The sequence below is a fragment of the Nycticebus coucang genome, unplaced genomic scaffold (assembly GCF_027406575.1).
Source record: "Nycticebus coucang isolate mNycCou1 unplaced genomic scaffold, mNycCou1.pri scaffold_57, whole genome shotgun sequence".
Lineage (NCBI taxonomy): Eukaryota > Metazoa > Chordata > Mammalia > Primates > Lorisidae > Nycticebus > Nycticebus coucang.
Genome location: NW_026515585.1, coordinates 736876 through 754932, shown reverse-complemented (window position 1 = coordinate 754932; position 18057 = coordinate 736876). Strand labels below are relative to the sequence as shown.

Genomic DNA, 18057 nt, shown 5'->3' with positions numbered 1-18057 from the left:
TTGGAACACAGACTGAGAGCCCAAAATGTGGAGTTGGGGACCCTTAGAAATAATCTGGAGGTAAATTAATCTTTGGTTAACATCACATTTATTATTTTACTTCATCACTATTAGTTGTGATGTCTCTTTGATTCAATGCTTATTGTTATAAAACAAACCAAAATCGGGCGGCGCCTGTGGCTCAGCGGGTAGGGCGCCGGTCCCATATGCCGGAGGTGGCGGGTTCAAACCCAGCCCCGGCCAAAAAAAAAAAAAAAATCTTGCCTTAAAAATTAACTATGATATTTATAGCTAAAGTTGTTTATTATAAATCTTGGCATCCAAGTAGTATCTTATTTCAATACAAAGAATTTTTTTAAATAATATACCATAATATATACTTAATGATGACTTATTAGGGGTTTTGTTCCTAGTAAAATAGTTCAGTGATTTTTTTTCCCCTATTTCACATTTATTACAACTTCAAACATTATGAAGAGGAAAGAAACAAAATGTATTATAATCTAAAGTAATCTCATGATTTTCTAAGAAGACCTCTGCAAATTTTATCTTATTTGTCATTTGTGTTTTGAAATATAAGGCTTATTTTGCATTTATCTATTTATTCCAGAGAGGTAACTGTGATTTGGTAGATGAGCCTCATGGGTTAGGATCAGAAGACTGAGGAAAATCCTACAAGGGGCTTATACGTTTAATCTCTCCTTTTCAGAATTGTGATCAGTAACTGAGTTAATTGATATATAGAGAAATGCTTTGCACAATGCCTAGATTTGTCATTTATCAATAGATATAATTGTTATAACTTAGGATAAAAATGTTAGAAGAGTAGAATATCTATAGAATGCTCTCAGAAAAAAAACTTAAAGAACGTTGGCAAATTTTGCCTGTTCTAGTGTACGCAGAGCTGAGGCTCCTACTATGGAGGGGGATGTAGGTTAGACACCAGAGTGTACACCCAACTTTCTAGTGTGTCACAGTTATTAGAGTTTTGTGCATTTGGATTTGTTGTCATTCAAAGAAAGCCTTTTCCAATTTGGAGATTCATAAAAATTCTTTACTGATTTCTTTTTTGCTTTCACAGATTCATTGCATTCATGTAAATTTTTGAACTTTCAGGAATTTATGCTCTATAAGGTTTGAGGTTTGGATCCAGCTTCTTTGCCCAGTTAGCTGCTTTTTACAACCCTTTCATTTCATAAATGTGCATGTTATTATTTACTTTCTGGGGAAATCGTGATATTTTATTGAGTGATAGCTAAAAGTTTCCTTTCTTTTACTTAGAATTGTCAAAGGCTTGAACATGAAAGAGATCTCCTGAACAAAGAAATTGTCAGACTAAGATTGAAAGTAGAAAGAATGAAAATGAACAATGAGGAGATAGATAAGAAACACTTGCGGGACTTGGAAATCATCAAAGACAAGACTGATGATCTTCAAAATGCTGTAAAGCTCAGTGAAGAAAGGTTAATGAAAGTAACAGCCCAGTATAATGGCCAGCTCAACATACTACGAGACGAGAATAAAGTGCTACAAGCCAAACTGAAGGAAGCGAAAGAAAACCAGGAAAAACTAGAAGCAGAACTTGAAGCCCACCGTCTCAGACTGGCAGATGCTAACAGTGAGCGTCACCAAAGTCAGGTCTCCCAAAGAGACCTTGCCTTCATTGTCCAGAGAACAAAAGAAGAATGGTCTGGTACACTGGAGTATATGAACTCTCGTGCCGAAACCCTTTTCCAACAACTCTGTGATGCAGAAGAGAAATTCAGTTGCCTGCAAGCTGAGTTTTGTCACATGAAAGATGCTCTTCGAGAGAAGAGTTTTGCTCTAGAAGGTGCACAGAGAGACCTGATGGAAGCACAGTTTGAAAAGCAGAACATTCAACTGAAGTATCAAAGTGAACAAAGAACAGTGAGTATGTACATTGTAAAGCAGGAGTCTTTAGAGCAGAGACTGTCCGGACTGCAATGTAAAACTATGTCACTTCAACAACAGCTGGATGATGTTCACAAGGATTCTGCAGATAAAGAGAAGGCAAAACACAGCAGAGACAGCCCGTGTGCTGCAGTGGTGAAGGCTCTTGAAGTAGGGCATGAAAGGTACAGTCTGCTTTTGGAAGAGGAAAACAAGAAGTTGCTTGATGAATGCAATCACTTAAAAGAAAGGCAGTACCAATATAAAAAAGAGAAAGTGAAAAGAGAAGTAAGTATCAAGAAATAAACATTTTTCAAACTTCCAAAAAGAAAAGTGAAGTGGTATTTGGTAGTGACTAAGCATCGTATCTGGTTGAATGTGAGACTATCTAGATCTATATTTGTGATATCAGCCTAGAAACATACCTTGTTTCCAGCAAATAAAAGTTAGTGCTGAGAAATGTTTTACCTTGAGTAAAGACAGTGTGTCACTTACAACATTTTAAGAGTTTAAGTTATAGGGCAGTGCCTGTGGCTCAGCGGGTAGGGCGCCGGTCCCATATGCCGGAGGTGGTGGGTTCAAACCCAGCCCCGGCCAAATTAAAAAAAAAAGAGTTTAAGTTATAAATTGTTAATAGACATAGAGTAAAAATGCTGAAATCATAATTTTAGTGTCTTTATGTTGCCTCATTTTAAGACAGAGCCGAAGCAGAAAAAAGTGAGTAGGAAGCTGAGTAGGGGTAGGACTTGCAGGAGTTGAGATTAGGGAGGGAGGTGGAGGCCAGCTTACTTAGGGCCTGCAGGAGCCATTGGAATGTTACTTTTATTCTAAAATAGGGATTATTGGGAGAGTTTGAGCAGAGGACTGAATTTGTGAGAAACTTTGAGGCTGATCTGAGCTTCTAATCAAAAAGAAAGAAACCATTTTACAGGGTAGAATTTGCCACCACTATCCCATCCACATGCATATGAATCTATTGTTATGCATTTCACATTCCTTTTAAGCCTTCAGTTGGTCCTTATGCATTTCACATTCATGAGGGGAGGAATGAATAGAGGACTGAATCTGTTGTCTGAGCAGTAGAATACTGACTTGGGGGGGAGGTAGCACTTTCCTTAGTGTCCTTAGCCAAATTTAGTGGTCAACAGGAATGTGTACACAGGAGGAAAAGAAGGTGAGTCAATGCAATGTATGTGATGATAATCTTCAAGGTATATATGTTAAAGTTAAATATTATTAACACATCCTAATAATAAAGTGTTTATAATATCTGCAACAAAAATATCTTACCAGGCAGTTTTGAGACAACTTCGCCAAGAACTGTGTGATACCATGCAAAAACTATCCAGATCGGAGACGTTACTAGAAACTACATCACGTTGTCACATTCATTTAGAAGATGAGACCCAACATTCAATGAGAAAAATAAGTCAGATGACAAACCAAGTATGTACATAATTAACATGCCACCCGTTAATCTAGAGCTGATCCAATAAAATAAAGTGTTTTAGAACACTAGCTGCAGGTGACAGCTTTCTTTTTATATTTTCATTATGAGTAGTTTTGTACAATTTTATTATTTTTATCATGTACTTATTTCTTAAATTCTGACTTTCATTCTTCCACTTTTCCTTAAAATTACTTAGAAATATACCATATTTTCTTATAATATATGCCCTTAGGAAAGTCGAGGATTATGCATCATTTTTCACAGAAGTTGTGAGACATTTTTCCTGTTAAGCAGTAGTTGTCAGTGATTTATCTATTGCCATTGTGAGGCAAGCCAGATTAAATCAGGGTAATGTCTAATGAAATGTTCCAGAACATATCTTCAGTTTTGTGAATGGATACAAAATCTGTGTATACTTATTTCACGGATTTCAGGTTAACTCATAGAGAAAGGCCTTTATATTCTTGTCTAAAATGAAAATGCTGCTCGGGAGGCTGAGGCAAGAGAATCGCTTAAGTCCAGAACTTGGAGGTTGCTGTGAGTTGTGTGAGGCCACGGCACTCTACAGAGGGCCATAAAGTGAGACTCTGTCTCTAAAAAAAAAATAATAAATAAATAAATAAATAAAATGAAAATGTTTTAGGTTAATTTATAAACTCTTTGCAAAGTTAATTGCCTTCATTTCCATTTCACTTTAATTATATTGTAAAAGCACAGAAATATTCAGGTCTTGGATAGGAGGTACATCCAAAATAAAGAATTAAGAAAATTATCCAGATCCTGCCATTGGATTTTTAAAAGCAAATGTATTGAGGTCTCATTCACATACCATGCAGTTCACCACTTAATGTCTCTTAGTATATTCACAGGGTTGTGGAACCATCATCACAATCAATTTCAGAACATTTGCATCAATGTGAAAAGAAACCCCACATCTTATAACCATAACCTCCACCCTAATCTTATCCCTCCACTTTCCCCAGGCCTGGGCAACCACCATCTACCTTTATCTCCATAGATTTGCTTATCTAGACAGTTCATTTTTGGGGTGGCGGGGTGGCGGGGTGGGGGGGGAAGGAGACTTTATCAATCAAATTTTATTTTATTTTTTTCCAAGGGACATATTATACATCCTCACAATGTGCACAATAGGTGAGATCTTGCCTCATGCCCTCCCTCACTCTGCCAAACGTTCCCCACCCCGCTTCACTCTACCCACAAACTGGACTATAAGAGTGTTTTATTGTTCTTATGAGCATGTAATTGTTTATGTATTGATTTCATATAGGTATGGAGGTATGGATTTCATATTGGATATTTATTTTTCTATTCTTATGGTACTTTACTAAAAAGAATGTATTTCAATTCCATCCAGGTAAATGTAAAAGATGTAAAGTCTCCATCTTTTTAATGGCTGAATAATATCCCATGGTATACATATACCACAGTTTGTTGATCCATTCATAGGTTGATGGACACTTAGGTTGCTCCCATGACTGGGCAATTATGAATTGAGTCACAGTAAACACTCTAGCGCAAATGTCTTTGTGGTAAAATGATTTTTGTTATTCTTGATAGATACCTAGTAATGGGATTGCAGCGTCAAAATGGTAGGTCTACTTTTAGATTTTTGAGGATCCTCCATACTTCTCTCCAAAAAGGCTGTATTATTTTGCAATCCCACCAGCATGGTAGAAGAGTCCCTTCTCTCCATATCCACAATAGCATCTGTAGTTCTGGGATTGCTGGGGTTAGGTGATATCTTAGAGTGGTTTTGATTTGCATTTCACTGGTGATTAAAAGACAATGAGCATTTTTTCAAGTGTTTGATGGACATTCGTCTGTCATCGTCAGAGAAGTTTCTGTTCAAATCTCTTGCCCACTTATAGAGAGGGTTGTTTATACTTTCTTATGGTTCAATTTGAGTTCTGTGTACGTTCTAGTTATCAGGCCTTTGTCAGATTCACAACATGCAAAAACTTTCTCCCATTTCAAGGCTGGCTGTTGGTTTCATTTGCGATAGCCTTAGGTGTGCAAAAGCTTTTAAGCTCGATCAAGTCCCAGGTATTGATTTTTGGTGTTGCTGTAATTGCTAAGAGGGTCTGTCTCACAAAGTTTTTTCCCAGGCCAATGTATTCAAGTGTTTTCCCCCACTCTTTCCTAGAATTTTTATTGTTTTGTGTCTTATAATTAAATCTTTCATCTACGAAGAATCAATTTTTTGTCAATGGTGAGAGGTGCAGGTCCAGTTTCAGTCTTCTACATGTGGATAACAAGTTCTTCCAGCACCATTTGTTAAATAAGGATCTTTTTCCTCATTGCATGCTCTTTGTAGGCTTTTCAAAGATTAAATGGCGATATGTGGCTAGGTTCATCTCTAAACTCTCTATCCAATTTCATAGATCTACATCTTTATTTTTGTGCCAGTGCCATGCTGTTTTGTAGACAGTTCTTATAAATGGAGCCATATACTACTTAGTCCTTTGTGACTGGATTCTTTCACAAAGCGTGTTTTCAGGATGAATCCATGTTGTAGTATGGATCAATACTTCATTTCTTTTCATGGTCTGGTACTGTTCTATTGTGTGGTCCTACTGGTGATCGATTCTTCACTTGCTGGACCTTTAGGTTTGTTTCTACTTTTTGCCACCAATGCATCATAGTCCCATGAACATTAATTTAAATGATATCAAGCGGACGTGTTTTTATTTCCCTGCCATTGACTATCATCCTCAGTTAGTTAGCAGATTTGACCATCTCTCTGCCTTGCTCATGCTGTGCTTCCCGCTTTTTTAGCTTCTGATCATCTAACCTCATTCAGACCTGAGCACAATTTTTCCTTCTTCATGAAACTTTCTCTGAGTGTTCTGACTTTCGTTGACTTTATTCTTTAGTACTTGTTATCTAATCTGTGCAGAATAAGTTAGTCCTTCATTTTGCATTGCTTTTTTTAATTTTTTTATTATTAAATCATAGCTGTGTACATTTGTGCAATCAAGGGGTACAATGTGCTGGTTTCATATACAATCTGAAATATTCTCATCAAACTGTTCAACATAGCCTTCATCGCATTTTCATGCTTATTGTATGTAGACATTTGTATTCTACCTTTAGTAAGTTTCTCCTGTACCCATTCTAAGATGCACTGTGATGTGGCCCCACCCCTTACCCTCCGTCCACCATAACCTCCCCTCTCCCTTCCCTTCCCTTGGTCCTTTCCCCATATTCTTGAGCTATAGTTAGGTTATAGCCTTCATATGAAAGCTATACATTAGCTTTATAGTAGGGATGAGTACATTGGATACTTTTTCTTCCATTCTTGAGATACTTTGCTAAGAAGAATATGTTCCAGCTCCATCCATGTAAACATGAAAGAGGTAAAGTCTCCATCTTTCTTTAAGGCTGCATAATGTTCCATGTTATACATGTACCACAATTTGCTAGTCCATTCGTGGGTTGATGGGCACTTGGGCTTCTTCCATGACTTAGCAATTATGAATTGGGCTGCAATAAACATCCTGGTACAGATGTTTTTGTTATATTGTCATTTTTGGTCTTCTGGGTATATACCTAGTAAAGGAATTATAGGATCGAATGGCAGGTCTATTTTTAGATCTCTAAGTATTCTCCAAACATCCTTCCAAAGGGAATATATTAGTGTGCATTCCCACCAGCAGTGTAGAATTGTGCTCTTTTCTCCACATCCATGCGAAGATCTCTGGTTTGGGGATTTTGTTATGTGGGCTACTCTTACTCAGGTTAGGTGATATCTCAAAGTAGTTTTGATTGGCATTTCTCTGATGATTAAGAATGATGAGCTTTTCTTCATGTGTCTGTATTCCGTGTGTCTGTCTTCTTTAGAGAAGTTTCTCTTCAAGTTCTTTGCCCACCCTGTGATTGGATCACTTGTTCTTTTCTTGCTAATACGTTTGAGTTCTCTGTGGATTCTGGTTATTAAACCTTTATCGGAGGTATAACCTGCAAATATTTTCTCCCATTCTGAGGGCTTTTATTTTTTCATGAAGAGTCATCTTGTTCAATTATAAATTTGCTTAAGGTGAGAATAATATCTAAGTTGTATATAAAACGAGCACATTGTACCCTATAATTGCATTAATGTACACAGCTGTGATTTAATAGCAAAAGTTGATATGCCTATAAGTTATCCTTATATAAATTGAAAATGTTTTAGATTAACATTTGTTAGAATATTATTAAATACTTTATACTATACTGATAATTGATATAATAAAATTTTATTCTAAATATATTTTAAGCAATAAAATATAAAATTGGAACTTTTTTATTAAAAAAACAGAAAAAAACTCTTTCTTGCTATTGTTACTAATTTTCTCTATTTGGGATATATATTTCAGTGACTTTTCCCAAGTTATTTTATAATTAATAGATGGTATTTAACAGAATTTAGTGAAAAGTATTTTGTAAATATGTCTAGCTGTGATTTATCCATTGCAATATCTTCCCAATGAAGTTTGTAATTGGGGAATTAAGGAAATTATATGGAAAGAAGGTGAAGGGGAGTCTCAGGGAAACTTGCCCTTTTCCCCTAGGTTGATGTGCTGAAAAGATCAACTCACAGTTATAGTAATAATGAGAGAAAGGTTTATTTACAAATACCATGCACATGGGGGGTATGAATGATTGCCAAATGTTTCAGTGATAGTCAGTGGCTTTTAAAGATGCCTTTTAGAAGGGAGGGGGGAGAGAAACTGTAAAATATATGTGTAGCAAGTGGCTGCGAGGGATGATGGGTAGATGGAGGGAAACAGACTGAGTTGCAGTTTAACCTGAGAGACAGGTCTCAGTGCTTCAAAGGACATTAGGGCCAGGCCTATTTGATAAGGACTCCAGCAGCCCCTTTTCTGATTCTAAATCAAGTTATTCAGGTTTTATAGAGGAGAGACTAGTGTATTCTAATCAAAAATGGCCTTTTCATTGAAAATATTCTCTATACCAAGGAATTATATTTTGATTTCCTTATCTCCTTCAAAGATATACATCTGGAAAGTACTCTATGTCTTTGCTTATCTCCTCATGTAATCTTATTTAATATTGATAAAGTTTGAAATATTTCCTCTAGTTCTTTCTTATGGTTCGTTGCTGTTTCAACAGTAGCAAGAAAATATTTTTCTGTTTTTTGTTTTTTTCTTTGTTTGTTTTAATGAGTTAGGGCCAAACCAGTCTGCTTCTTTCCTGCTAATACTAATTTAATTTCCAAGGAAAGTGTTCAACCAAATAAATAAGTGAATGTAGATGCAACCAGCAGGAAAAAAAATATATTCATATCATTCTCACTATAGAAAAAAAATTAAATTAGTACTCCTTCATTACAAAGTCAGAATTGGGACTTGTAGATTGATAATTGCCTTTCCAACTGAAAAGCTCTGGCCTTTCTGATCTACCACAGCACATGACCTTAACTTGATCATCAGAGTGCTTGCTAGTGCAGCCCATCATATCCAGTTGCTGGGAATGAAGTGATCAAGGCACCTTTATTTATTTATTTATTTATTTTTTTTTTGTGTGTGTGTGTGTGTGTGTGTGATTTTTGGCCAGGGCTGGGTTTGAACCCGCCACCTCCGGCATATGGGACCGGCACCCTACTCCTTGAGCCACAGGCGCCGCCCAAGGCGCCTTGATTTATCAATGGAGTACAGTGTTTTCAGGTTGAGGCTATTGCCTGGGGTCATGTAAGTTCCATACAACTCACTCTAGAAGATGCTCTGTGCACTGCAGTGCATGGTCATCCATCCCACTGATTGCTATGGAGACAGGTAAGCCATGAATTCTTATGAGTGGACGAAAACGCTGCTGGCTACTGGAGTTGGTGACTGTTATCTACAGAATTTGGGACTGTTGTGGGCATCATGCTATGCATTTATTGCCCATTTCAGTAGTGTGGAGATAGTTGAGTGCAGCTATCGGGGACCATTTTCATTGGCATGTCACCTGCCTAAACTATAAAATTAGAACATAAAATACAACAAGATGTTAATAGTAAATATTATATGCCACTCACCATGTGCCTCACGTTTTTCTAAGTGCATTACGTGTATTCCCCAGTTCAGTCTTCCCAACATCCACATGAGGAAATCAGTGCTATTCTGTCCATGTTGTAGATGAAGAAACCAAGTTGCTAATTTGCTAAAGGTCACACAGCTAGTACTGGTGGAGCCAGTACTCAAACCCAGATCTTTTGGCCTCTGTAAATGTCCACCTCTCAAACTATTCCATGAGACATCTGGTTGTCATCTGAAGCATACACACAACTGAGATGTGAGAGAAAAAGGAAAACCTGGTCCCCTTGCTCTGTGGGAAGCTGAAGGGTGCTGTCCCCCGTGTAGCAGTGCACAAAGTTCTAGCCTTTTCTCTATTTTCCCTGTAAATTGGCTCAGAGACTACAATGTGTCTATGAATATGGACAGTTAGCATTTACCAACTTGTGCCTGTCTACTTGCTCATGTTCACAAAAAGAAAAAAAATAAAATAAACATCTGGTCACGATGGTTAGTAAAACATAGCTTTGACGTGACTGGGTAGGTTAAGTGGTAATTTTAACATCATGGCCTCTCCTTTGTCATGTTTAATTGCAAAGTTTAATAGTCATCCTCACAGTTTAAGGTGACACATTTAGATTAAATTCTCTCCTAGTGAAAACTTAAGCCTTGCGACTTAACTTTGGGGTTGACATTCTCTGTTGTACTTTTCTTCCCATTTATTTTTAAAAGTCCTTTTCCTTTTCCTAAAAGAAAAGATGATGGTGAGTGTTAGATGCTGAAAGTATATAAGTTGCCTTGTTACAATAAAATTAAATGTGAATAAAATAAAATAATAAAAGTTGATGTTGTGATCTTAGAATACAAAATATACATGCTTATCATAATGTAATCTTCTCTTTCCCCATTTTATCAATTTTATAAATTTGAGTATTTATCTCATACAATATAGTTTGTAAAATTAAGAATAGTGTATTTATTGAGTATTTAATAGTATTTATGTAATACAATATAATTTGTAAAATTAATAATAATACAATATAATTTGTAAAAGCAAGAATAATGTTGTGTTTTCATCCTGTAACAGGAGTAGATAACCTTCTCTGTGAAGGGCCAAATAGTATATTTTAGGTTTTATGATCCAGAAGATTCCTGTTGCAACAGCTCCACTGTGCAGTGATGGCAGAAAAGTATCTATAAATAATATGCAGAATGAAGGGGTGTGTCAGGGTTCCAATGAAATTTAGCTAAAAAATCTCTTCAGGTGATGAGCAGATTTGTACTAGATCATTATTATTTTTAATGCAAATAGTGTGTTAGTCTAAAAACCTTGTTTTCTATATGCTACATTTTTTAGCTGTCCATCCAGTGAGGGAAATGTGGGTCATTTCCAAGTGTAAACATTTTTCTAATCTTTGTTTTAGTTTCAAGAAGTAGAGGATCAACTCAAAGAGGAAGGACACCGTGCCGAGAAGATGCTAGACCAATGGAAAAAGTATGCTTTCAAGCAGCAAAAAAGAAAAATAAAAAGACTTGAGTATTATAAAGAAAATAAGTGTTACAGTTTGAGACTAGTGCTAGTTGTAATAGTAACTATATCTGTGTGAATCTTAGGAAAATTTTCAGCTTTAAGCTATTTCGAAATGCATATTTTTTTTTACTTTGTTTCTAAATTTTGCACATTATGCATGGACATTGCTAGAAAAATGATATAGTTGCTTAATCATCTACTTTTCAAATATCTAAGGATTCACATAAACATACCTTCAAGTGTTTGTTCAAAAATTGCATGATATTTAAAAAAATTATCTGACATTAATTATTTTAAAAATTATATTTTAGGATCAAAATGGCAAATTCCAAATTAAAACTTACTGTCAAAGACCAAGCCGAAAAACTCAACCAGTATGAGAAAGACTTGTCAAGTGCAAGTTTCGTAAGTTAATCTCTTATTTTTGTTCTGTGGCAGAATAGGCCGAGTGTATCTTACTCAAAATGCTTTGGACTAGAAATGTTTTGGATTGTTTAATATTTGTACATGCATATTGAAATATCTTGGGAAGGGAATTCAAGTCTAAACCCAAATTTATTTGTAATATATACACCATATTCACACACCCTGAAGATAATTTTATGTAATGTTTTATAATTTTGTGCATGAAGCAAGGATGTTTTCACTGCAACATGGCACATGAAGTCAGATGTCAAATTTTCCATTTGGTATGTCATTTTGACCCTAAAAGTGATTAGGATTTGGGGGCATTTTGTATTTTAGGTTCTAATATTAAGATGCTCAACCTGTAGTACAGATGCTCACTGACTTTCAATGGGGTTATATCCCAATAAACCCATCCTCACTTAGCCTAGCCTACCTGGAACATGTTCAGAGCACTTACATTAGCCTTCAGTTGAAAAAATAATCTAGTTGGGCGGCGCCTGTGGCTCAAGGAGTAGGGCGCCGTTCCCATATGCCTGAGGTGGTGGGTTCAAACCCAGCCCCGGCCAAAAAAAAAAAAAAAAAAGAAAAAATAATCTAGTATAAGTCTGTCTATAATAAAGCATTGTATGTCCCTCATACCACATATTGCTAGCCTGGGAAGGATCATGAATCAAAATTCAACGTACATTGAAATTGGGGTGTTTCATATCATTTTAAAGTAAAAAAATTAAGGTGGCCATCATCATTATGTCAAACTTGCAAGGGCTTCACATCATTATGGAGTCAAACAATAGGAAGTTGGAGGATCCCAAGTCAGGGACAACCTGCGTATAAGAATATGGTAGACAAAATGAAAAACGTCTCTGATAAAAATATCTATCCCCTTCATAGTGATAGTACTTATTGCAAGTAGTGCCTGTCCCCTTGACTTTACAAAAGAAATTGACTTAATTCCTAAAATTAATGATTTGGGTAGTAAGATTTTAATAAAAACATTGTCATAGCCCAAGAATAATATTTTTATGTATACCACATTTCATTTATCCATTAATCCATTGGTGGACATTTTGTTTTTCCAAGTGTAAATTATTTTTAATCTTTTGTTTTAGGTGCAGAAATCTCTGGAAGATCAGTTAGCAGAGACTATAAAATGTAAAAGGATGATGGAAGACCGCATGCAAAGGTACAGTTAAAAGCAGCACACAAAATAACTTGAGTATTCATAAAGCAAATAGCAGTGTAATATGAGATTGTATCTGTTCAGATAATAAGTATGTTTGTGTGAAGCCAAGGAAAGTTTCAACTTTAAGCTATTTTGAAATGCATGCCTTTGTATATTTTTTCAAAATTTTATACATTTTCCAAAAAGACACCTAGAAAAATACCTTTGCCAAATCATCTGCTTTGTTAAACTTTGAGAAATTCTCTAATTATGCCTTTAGATATTTGTTCACAAGCTTTATGGCATTTTAAAAATTTATCTGTGATAAGAATTATTTTATAATATGTATTTTAGCCTTGAAAAAGAAAATTCAAAAATGAAAGTAAACTTTGGAAAGGCACTGGACTGCATTGAGAAGTACGTGTCATCTGCAAGTTCAGTAAGTCAATCTCTTACGTTCTATCATACTTAAAAGGAAATTTTTTTCTCTACTAGTACAGGCTGTACATTCTGCACCCCAAATGCCCAGAAGTATTTCAGATTTTAGAATATTTATATATACACAATAAAATATCTTGAGGATGGGATCCAAGTCTAAACACAATATTCATTAATGCGTCATGAACAACTTATGCACAAAGCCCGAATGTAACTTGATATAATATTTTTAAGTACTAAATTTTGCATGAAACAAAGATGTGTGTTTTCAATGAAACCTGTCACATGAATTCAGATGTGTAATTTTCCACTTGTGCTGTCATCTTTATATGTAAGATGAATAACATTTTGAAGCATTTTGGATTTCAGGTTTGGAGATTTCAGGATAGATGCTCATCCAGGAGCACAGGGAAGGGCCTAGTCAGTGCCTGCAGGTAGTGCTGAGAGGTAAAGCAAACTAAAACTCAAAGATATGGCCTTGATGGCCCTCTTTTTTAATTGGAAGTGTAGGATTGTAAAAGATTTTAGTTTAAAAAAGTGATGAAAAATAGATCTCTGGATGAGACCTTGTATTAAGGAATATTAATACACAGTCATGCCATGGAATCCCAGCACTTTATGAGGCCAAAGTAAAAAGGCCAAGGCAAAAAGATCACCTGAAGCCTGGGCCTATCTCTACAAAAACTATAAACCAATTAGCCCATCATGGTGAACTGTAGTCCTAGCTCCTTGGAGGCCCAGTCAGGTGAATCACTTGAGCCCAGGAATTAGAGACTTCATCAAGCTGTGATGGTAGCACTGTACTTGATCTTGGGTGACAAAGTTATACCTAGTCTCAAAAAAAAAAAAATAGAGTTCAAAGCAAGGGGAGAAACAGGATGATAGAAAAGCTGTAAGAGGTGATTCATGCCTGTAATCTAAGCACTGTAGAAGGCTTGAAACCAGGAGCTGTAGACAAGCCTAGGTAATGTGAGAACAAAAAGAAAGAAAGAGAGAGAAGAAAGAAAGAGAAGAAAGAAATGAAGAAAGAAAGGTAGGAAGGATGGAAGGAAGGAAGGGAGGGAGGGAAGGGAAAGAGAGAAAAGGAAGAAAAGAAAAGAAAAAAGAGAGAGAGAGGAGAGAGAGAGAAAGGAAGAAAGGAGGGAGGGAAGGAAGGAAGGAAAGAAGAAAGGAAGTAAGGAGGAAGGAAGGAAGGAAGGAGGGAGGGAGGGAAGGAAGGAAGGAGAGAAGGAAGGACCTGCAGGTGGTGCTGAGAGGTAAAGCTAACTAAGACTGAAAGATATGGCCTTGATGACCCTCTTTTTTAATTGAGGAAGGAAGGGAGGGAGAGAGGGAGTAAGGAAGGAAAAGGAAAGAAAGAAAGAAAAAATAATTATCCAGGTGTGGGTGTGGTGATGCTTCCCTATAGTCCCAGCTATTCAAGAGGCTGCAGTGAGAAAGTAACATGAGCCTTCATATTAGAGATTGCAATGAGCTATGATCATGGCATTGTACTGAGTGAGAGCAAGACCCTGGCTCAAATAAAAGAAAGTTTAAAACAGAAATAAATAAAATTTAAAATAGAAAGTAAAAATAAAAATAAATGAAAAGCTGCAAGAAACAGGGAAAAGGCATGTTTATTATAGAGAAGTCTTAAACTTTGTGGGGGTTTGTTTTGTTTTGTTTTTGAGTTTGTTAGGGAAAGTCCCTATTATAATTGTTTCTCACTCTGGGGAGATGTGCCCTATGTTCTTACATGTGCCCATTAGGTGGGACCACACTGATCCCCTTCCCTTCTCCCCCTTTTTCCTCCCCCCTTAGCTCAACTGGAGTTAAATTGACTTTTTGTTTTGTGGGGGCATGTATTAGTTGGTCTACCAGCTTCATATTACTGTTGAATCCATTGGATACTTGCTTTTCCATTCTTGTGATACTTTACTAAAAAGAATGTTTTCTAACTATCCAGATGTACATTCTCCATCTTTTTATGGCTAAGTAGTATTTCATAGTATACATATACCACAGTTTGTTAATCCATTCATGAGTTGGTGGGCACTAGGGTAGTTTCCACATCTTGGTGATTGTAAACTGAGCAGCAATAATCAAATGCAGATGTCTTTATGATAAGGTGCCATTTTTTTCTTCTGGGTAGATGCCTAGTAGTGGCATTGTGGGATCAAATGGGAGGTATAATTTGAGTTCTTTGAGGACTCTCCCTACTTATTTCCAAAGAGACTCTATAGTTTGCAATCTCAACAACAGTGTAAAGATGTTCACTTTTCTCCACATTTGCACAAGCATCTCATTTGGGACCCTGTGATGTAAGCTATTCTGAGTGGGGTTAAGTGATATCTAAAAATGATTTTTTTTTTTTTTTTTTTTTTTTTGGCCGGGGCTGGGTTTGAACCCACCACCTCCGGCATATGGGACCGGCGCCCTACTCCTTGAGCCACAGGTGCCGCCCTCTAAAAATGATTTTGATTGTATTTCTGTGATGATTAAGACCATTTTTTTTCATGTTTGTTAGCCATTCATTTGTCTTCTTCATAGGTTGTGTTCATGACTCTTGCCCAGTGATAGATGGGATTGTTTATTCTTTTTATGTTGATTAATCTGAATTCCCTGTGGATTCTAATTATCAACCCTTTGTCAGATTAATAACCTGCAAATATCTTTTCCCATTCCAAAGGTTCTTTATTTGCTTTAGTTTTTTTTTTATTTTTATTAAATCATAGCTGTGTACATTAGTATGATCATGGGGCACCATAAACTTGGTTCGTAGACCTTTTGACACATTTTCATTACACTAGTTAACATAGCTTTTGTGGCATTCTGTTAGTTATTTGGCTAAGACCTTTACATTCCACTTTTACTAGGATTCACATATTCCCTTGAAGATTACTCAATCTGTTCCAAAAGGTAGAAAAAGAAGGAAGACTACCCAACACGTTCTATGAAGCAAACATCACCCTGATCCCCAAACCAGGAAAAGACCCAACAAGAAAACAAAATTGTAGACCAATATCACTAATGAATATAGATGCAAAAATATTCAACAAGATTCTAACAAACAGAATCCAGCAACATATCAAACAAATCATACATCATGACCAAGTCGGTTTTATCCCAGGGTCTCAAGGCTGGTTCAATATACGTAAATCTATAAATGTAATTCAGAACATAAACAAATTAAAAAACAAAGACCATATGATTCTCTCAATCGATGCAGAAAAAGCTTTTGATAACATCCAACATCCCTTCATGATCAGAACACTTGAGAAAATTGGTATAGAAGGGACATTTCTTAAACTAATAGAGGCCATGTACAGCAAACCCACAGCCAATATCATATTGAATGGAGTTAAATTGGAATAATTTCCACTCAGATCTGGAACCAGACAAGGCTGCCCATTGTCTCCATTGCTCTTTAACATTGTAATGGAAGTAGGCTCAGTGCCTGTGGCTCAAGCGGCTAAGGTGCCAGCCACATACACCTGAGCTGGCAGGTTCAAATCCAAAGCAGAGGCCCACCAAACAACAATGACAACTAAAACCAAAAAATAGCCAAGTGTTGTGGCCAGCACCTGTGGTCCCAGCTACTTGGGAGGCAGAGGCAGGAGAATCGCTTAAACCCAGGAGTTAGAGGTTGCTGTGAGCTGTGATGCCACTACACTCTACCCAGGGCGACAGCTTAAGACTCCATCTCAAAAAAAAAAAAAAAAAAACATTGTAATGGAAGTTTTAGCCAGCAAAATTAGGGAAGAAAAGGCGATCAAGGGTATCCACATAGGGTCAGAAGAGATCAAACTTTCACTCTTCGCAGATGATATGATTGTATATCTGGAAAATACTAGGGACTCTACTACAAAACTCTTAGAGGTGATCAAGGAATACAGCAGCGTCTCATGTTACAAAATCAACATTCATAAATCAGTAGCCTTTATATATACCTACAATCGTCAAGTTGAAAAAACAATTAAGGACTCTATTCCATTCACAGTAGTGCCAAAGAAGATGAAATACTTTGGAGTTTATCTAACAAAGGATGTGAAAGATCTATATAAAAAGAATTATGAAACTCTAAGAAAAGAGATAGCTGAGAATGTTGACAAATGGAAAAATATACCATGCCATGGTTGGGAAGAATCAACATTGTTAAAATGTCCATATTACCCAAAGCAATATATAATTTCAACGCAATCCCCATTAAAGCTCCACTGTCATACTTTAAAGATCTTGAAAAAACAATACTTAGTTTTATATGGAATCAGAAAAAACCTCGAATAGCCAAGACATTACTCAGAAATAAAAACAAAGCAGGAGGAATCACTCTACCAGACCTCAGACTATACTACAAATCAATAGTGATGAAACAGCATGCTGGGCAGTGCCTGTGGCTCAAGGGGATAGGGTGCTGGTCCCATATGCCAGAGGTGGTGGGTTCAAACCCAGTCCTGGCCAAAAACCACAAAAACAAACAAACAAACAAAAAAACCAGCATGGTACTGGCACAAAAACAGAGAAGTAGACGTCTGGAACAGAATAGAGAACCAAGAGATGAATCCAGCTAATTACCGTTATTTAATCTTTGACAAGCCAATTAAAAACATTCAGTGGGGAAAAGATTCCCTATTTAACAAGTGGTGCTGGGTGAACTGGCTGACAACCTGTAGAAAACTGAAACTGGACCCACACCTCTCACCATTAACCAATATAGCCTCTCACTGGATTAAAGATTTAAATCTAAGACATGAAACTATAAAAATACTAGAAGAGAGTGCAGGGAAAACCCTTGAAGAAATTGGGTTGGGCGAGTTTTTCATGAGAAGGATCCCCCAGGCAATTGAAGCTGCTTGAAAAATTTACTGCTGGGACTTGATCAAACTAAAAAGCTTCTGCACAGCCAAGAACACAGGAAGTAAAGCAAGCAAACAGCCCTCAGAATGGGAAAAGATATTTGCAGGTTATGTCTCTGACAAAGATTTAATAACCAGAATCCACAGAGAACTCAAACGCATTAGCAAGAAAAGAACAAGGAATCCCATCACAGGCTGGGCAAAGGACTTGAAGAGAAACTTCTCTGAAGAAGACAGGCACATGGCCTTCAGACTTATGAAAAAATGCTCATCATCTTTAATCATCAGATAAATGCAAATCAAAA

At 36.5% G+C, this 18057-nt stretch overlaps 1 protein-coding gene across 1 annotated transcript in view; it reads left to right on the top strand.

Moving 5' to 3' along the window:
- Nucleotides 1-18057, top strand: part of LOC128579472 (ankyrin repeat domain-containing protein 26-like) — a 76555-nt gene that overhangs the window by 42277 nt on the left and 16221 nt on the right. Inside the window, exons 6-12 of the mRNA XM_053581549.1 lie at nucleotides 1082-1134; nucleotides 1282-2199; nucleotides 3205-3357; nucleotides 10803-10873; nucleotides 11221-11314; nucleotides 12427-12500; nucleotides 12834-12918. Coding sequence (XP_053437524.1) covers nucleotides 1082-1134; nucleotides 1282-2199; nucleotides 3205-3357; nucleotides 10803-10873; nucleotides 11221-11314; nucleotides 12427-12500; nucleotides 12834-12918 — 1448 coding nt within the window. The remainder of the gene's footprint in view (nucleotides 1-1081; nucleotides 1135-1281; nucleotides 2200-3204; nucleotides 3358-10802; nucleotides 10874-11220; nucleotides 11315-12426; nucleotides 12501-12833; nucleotides 12919-18057) is intronic.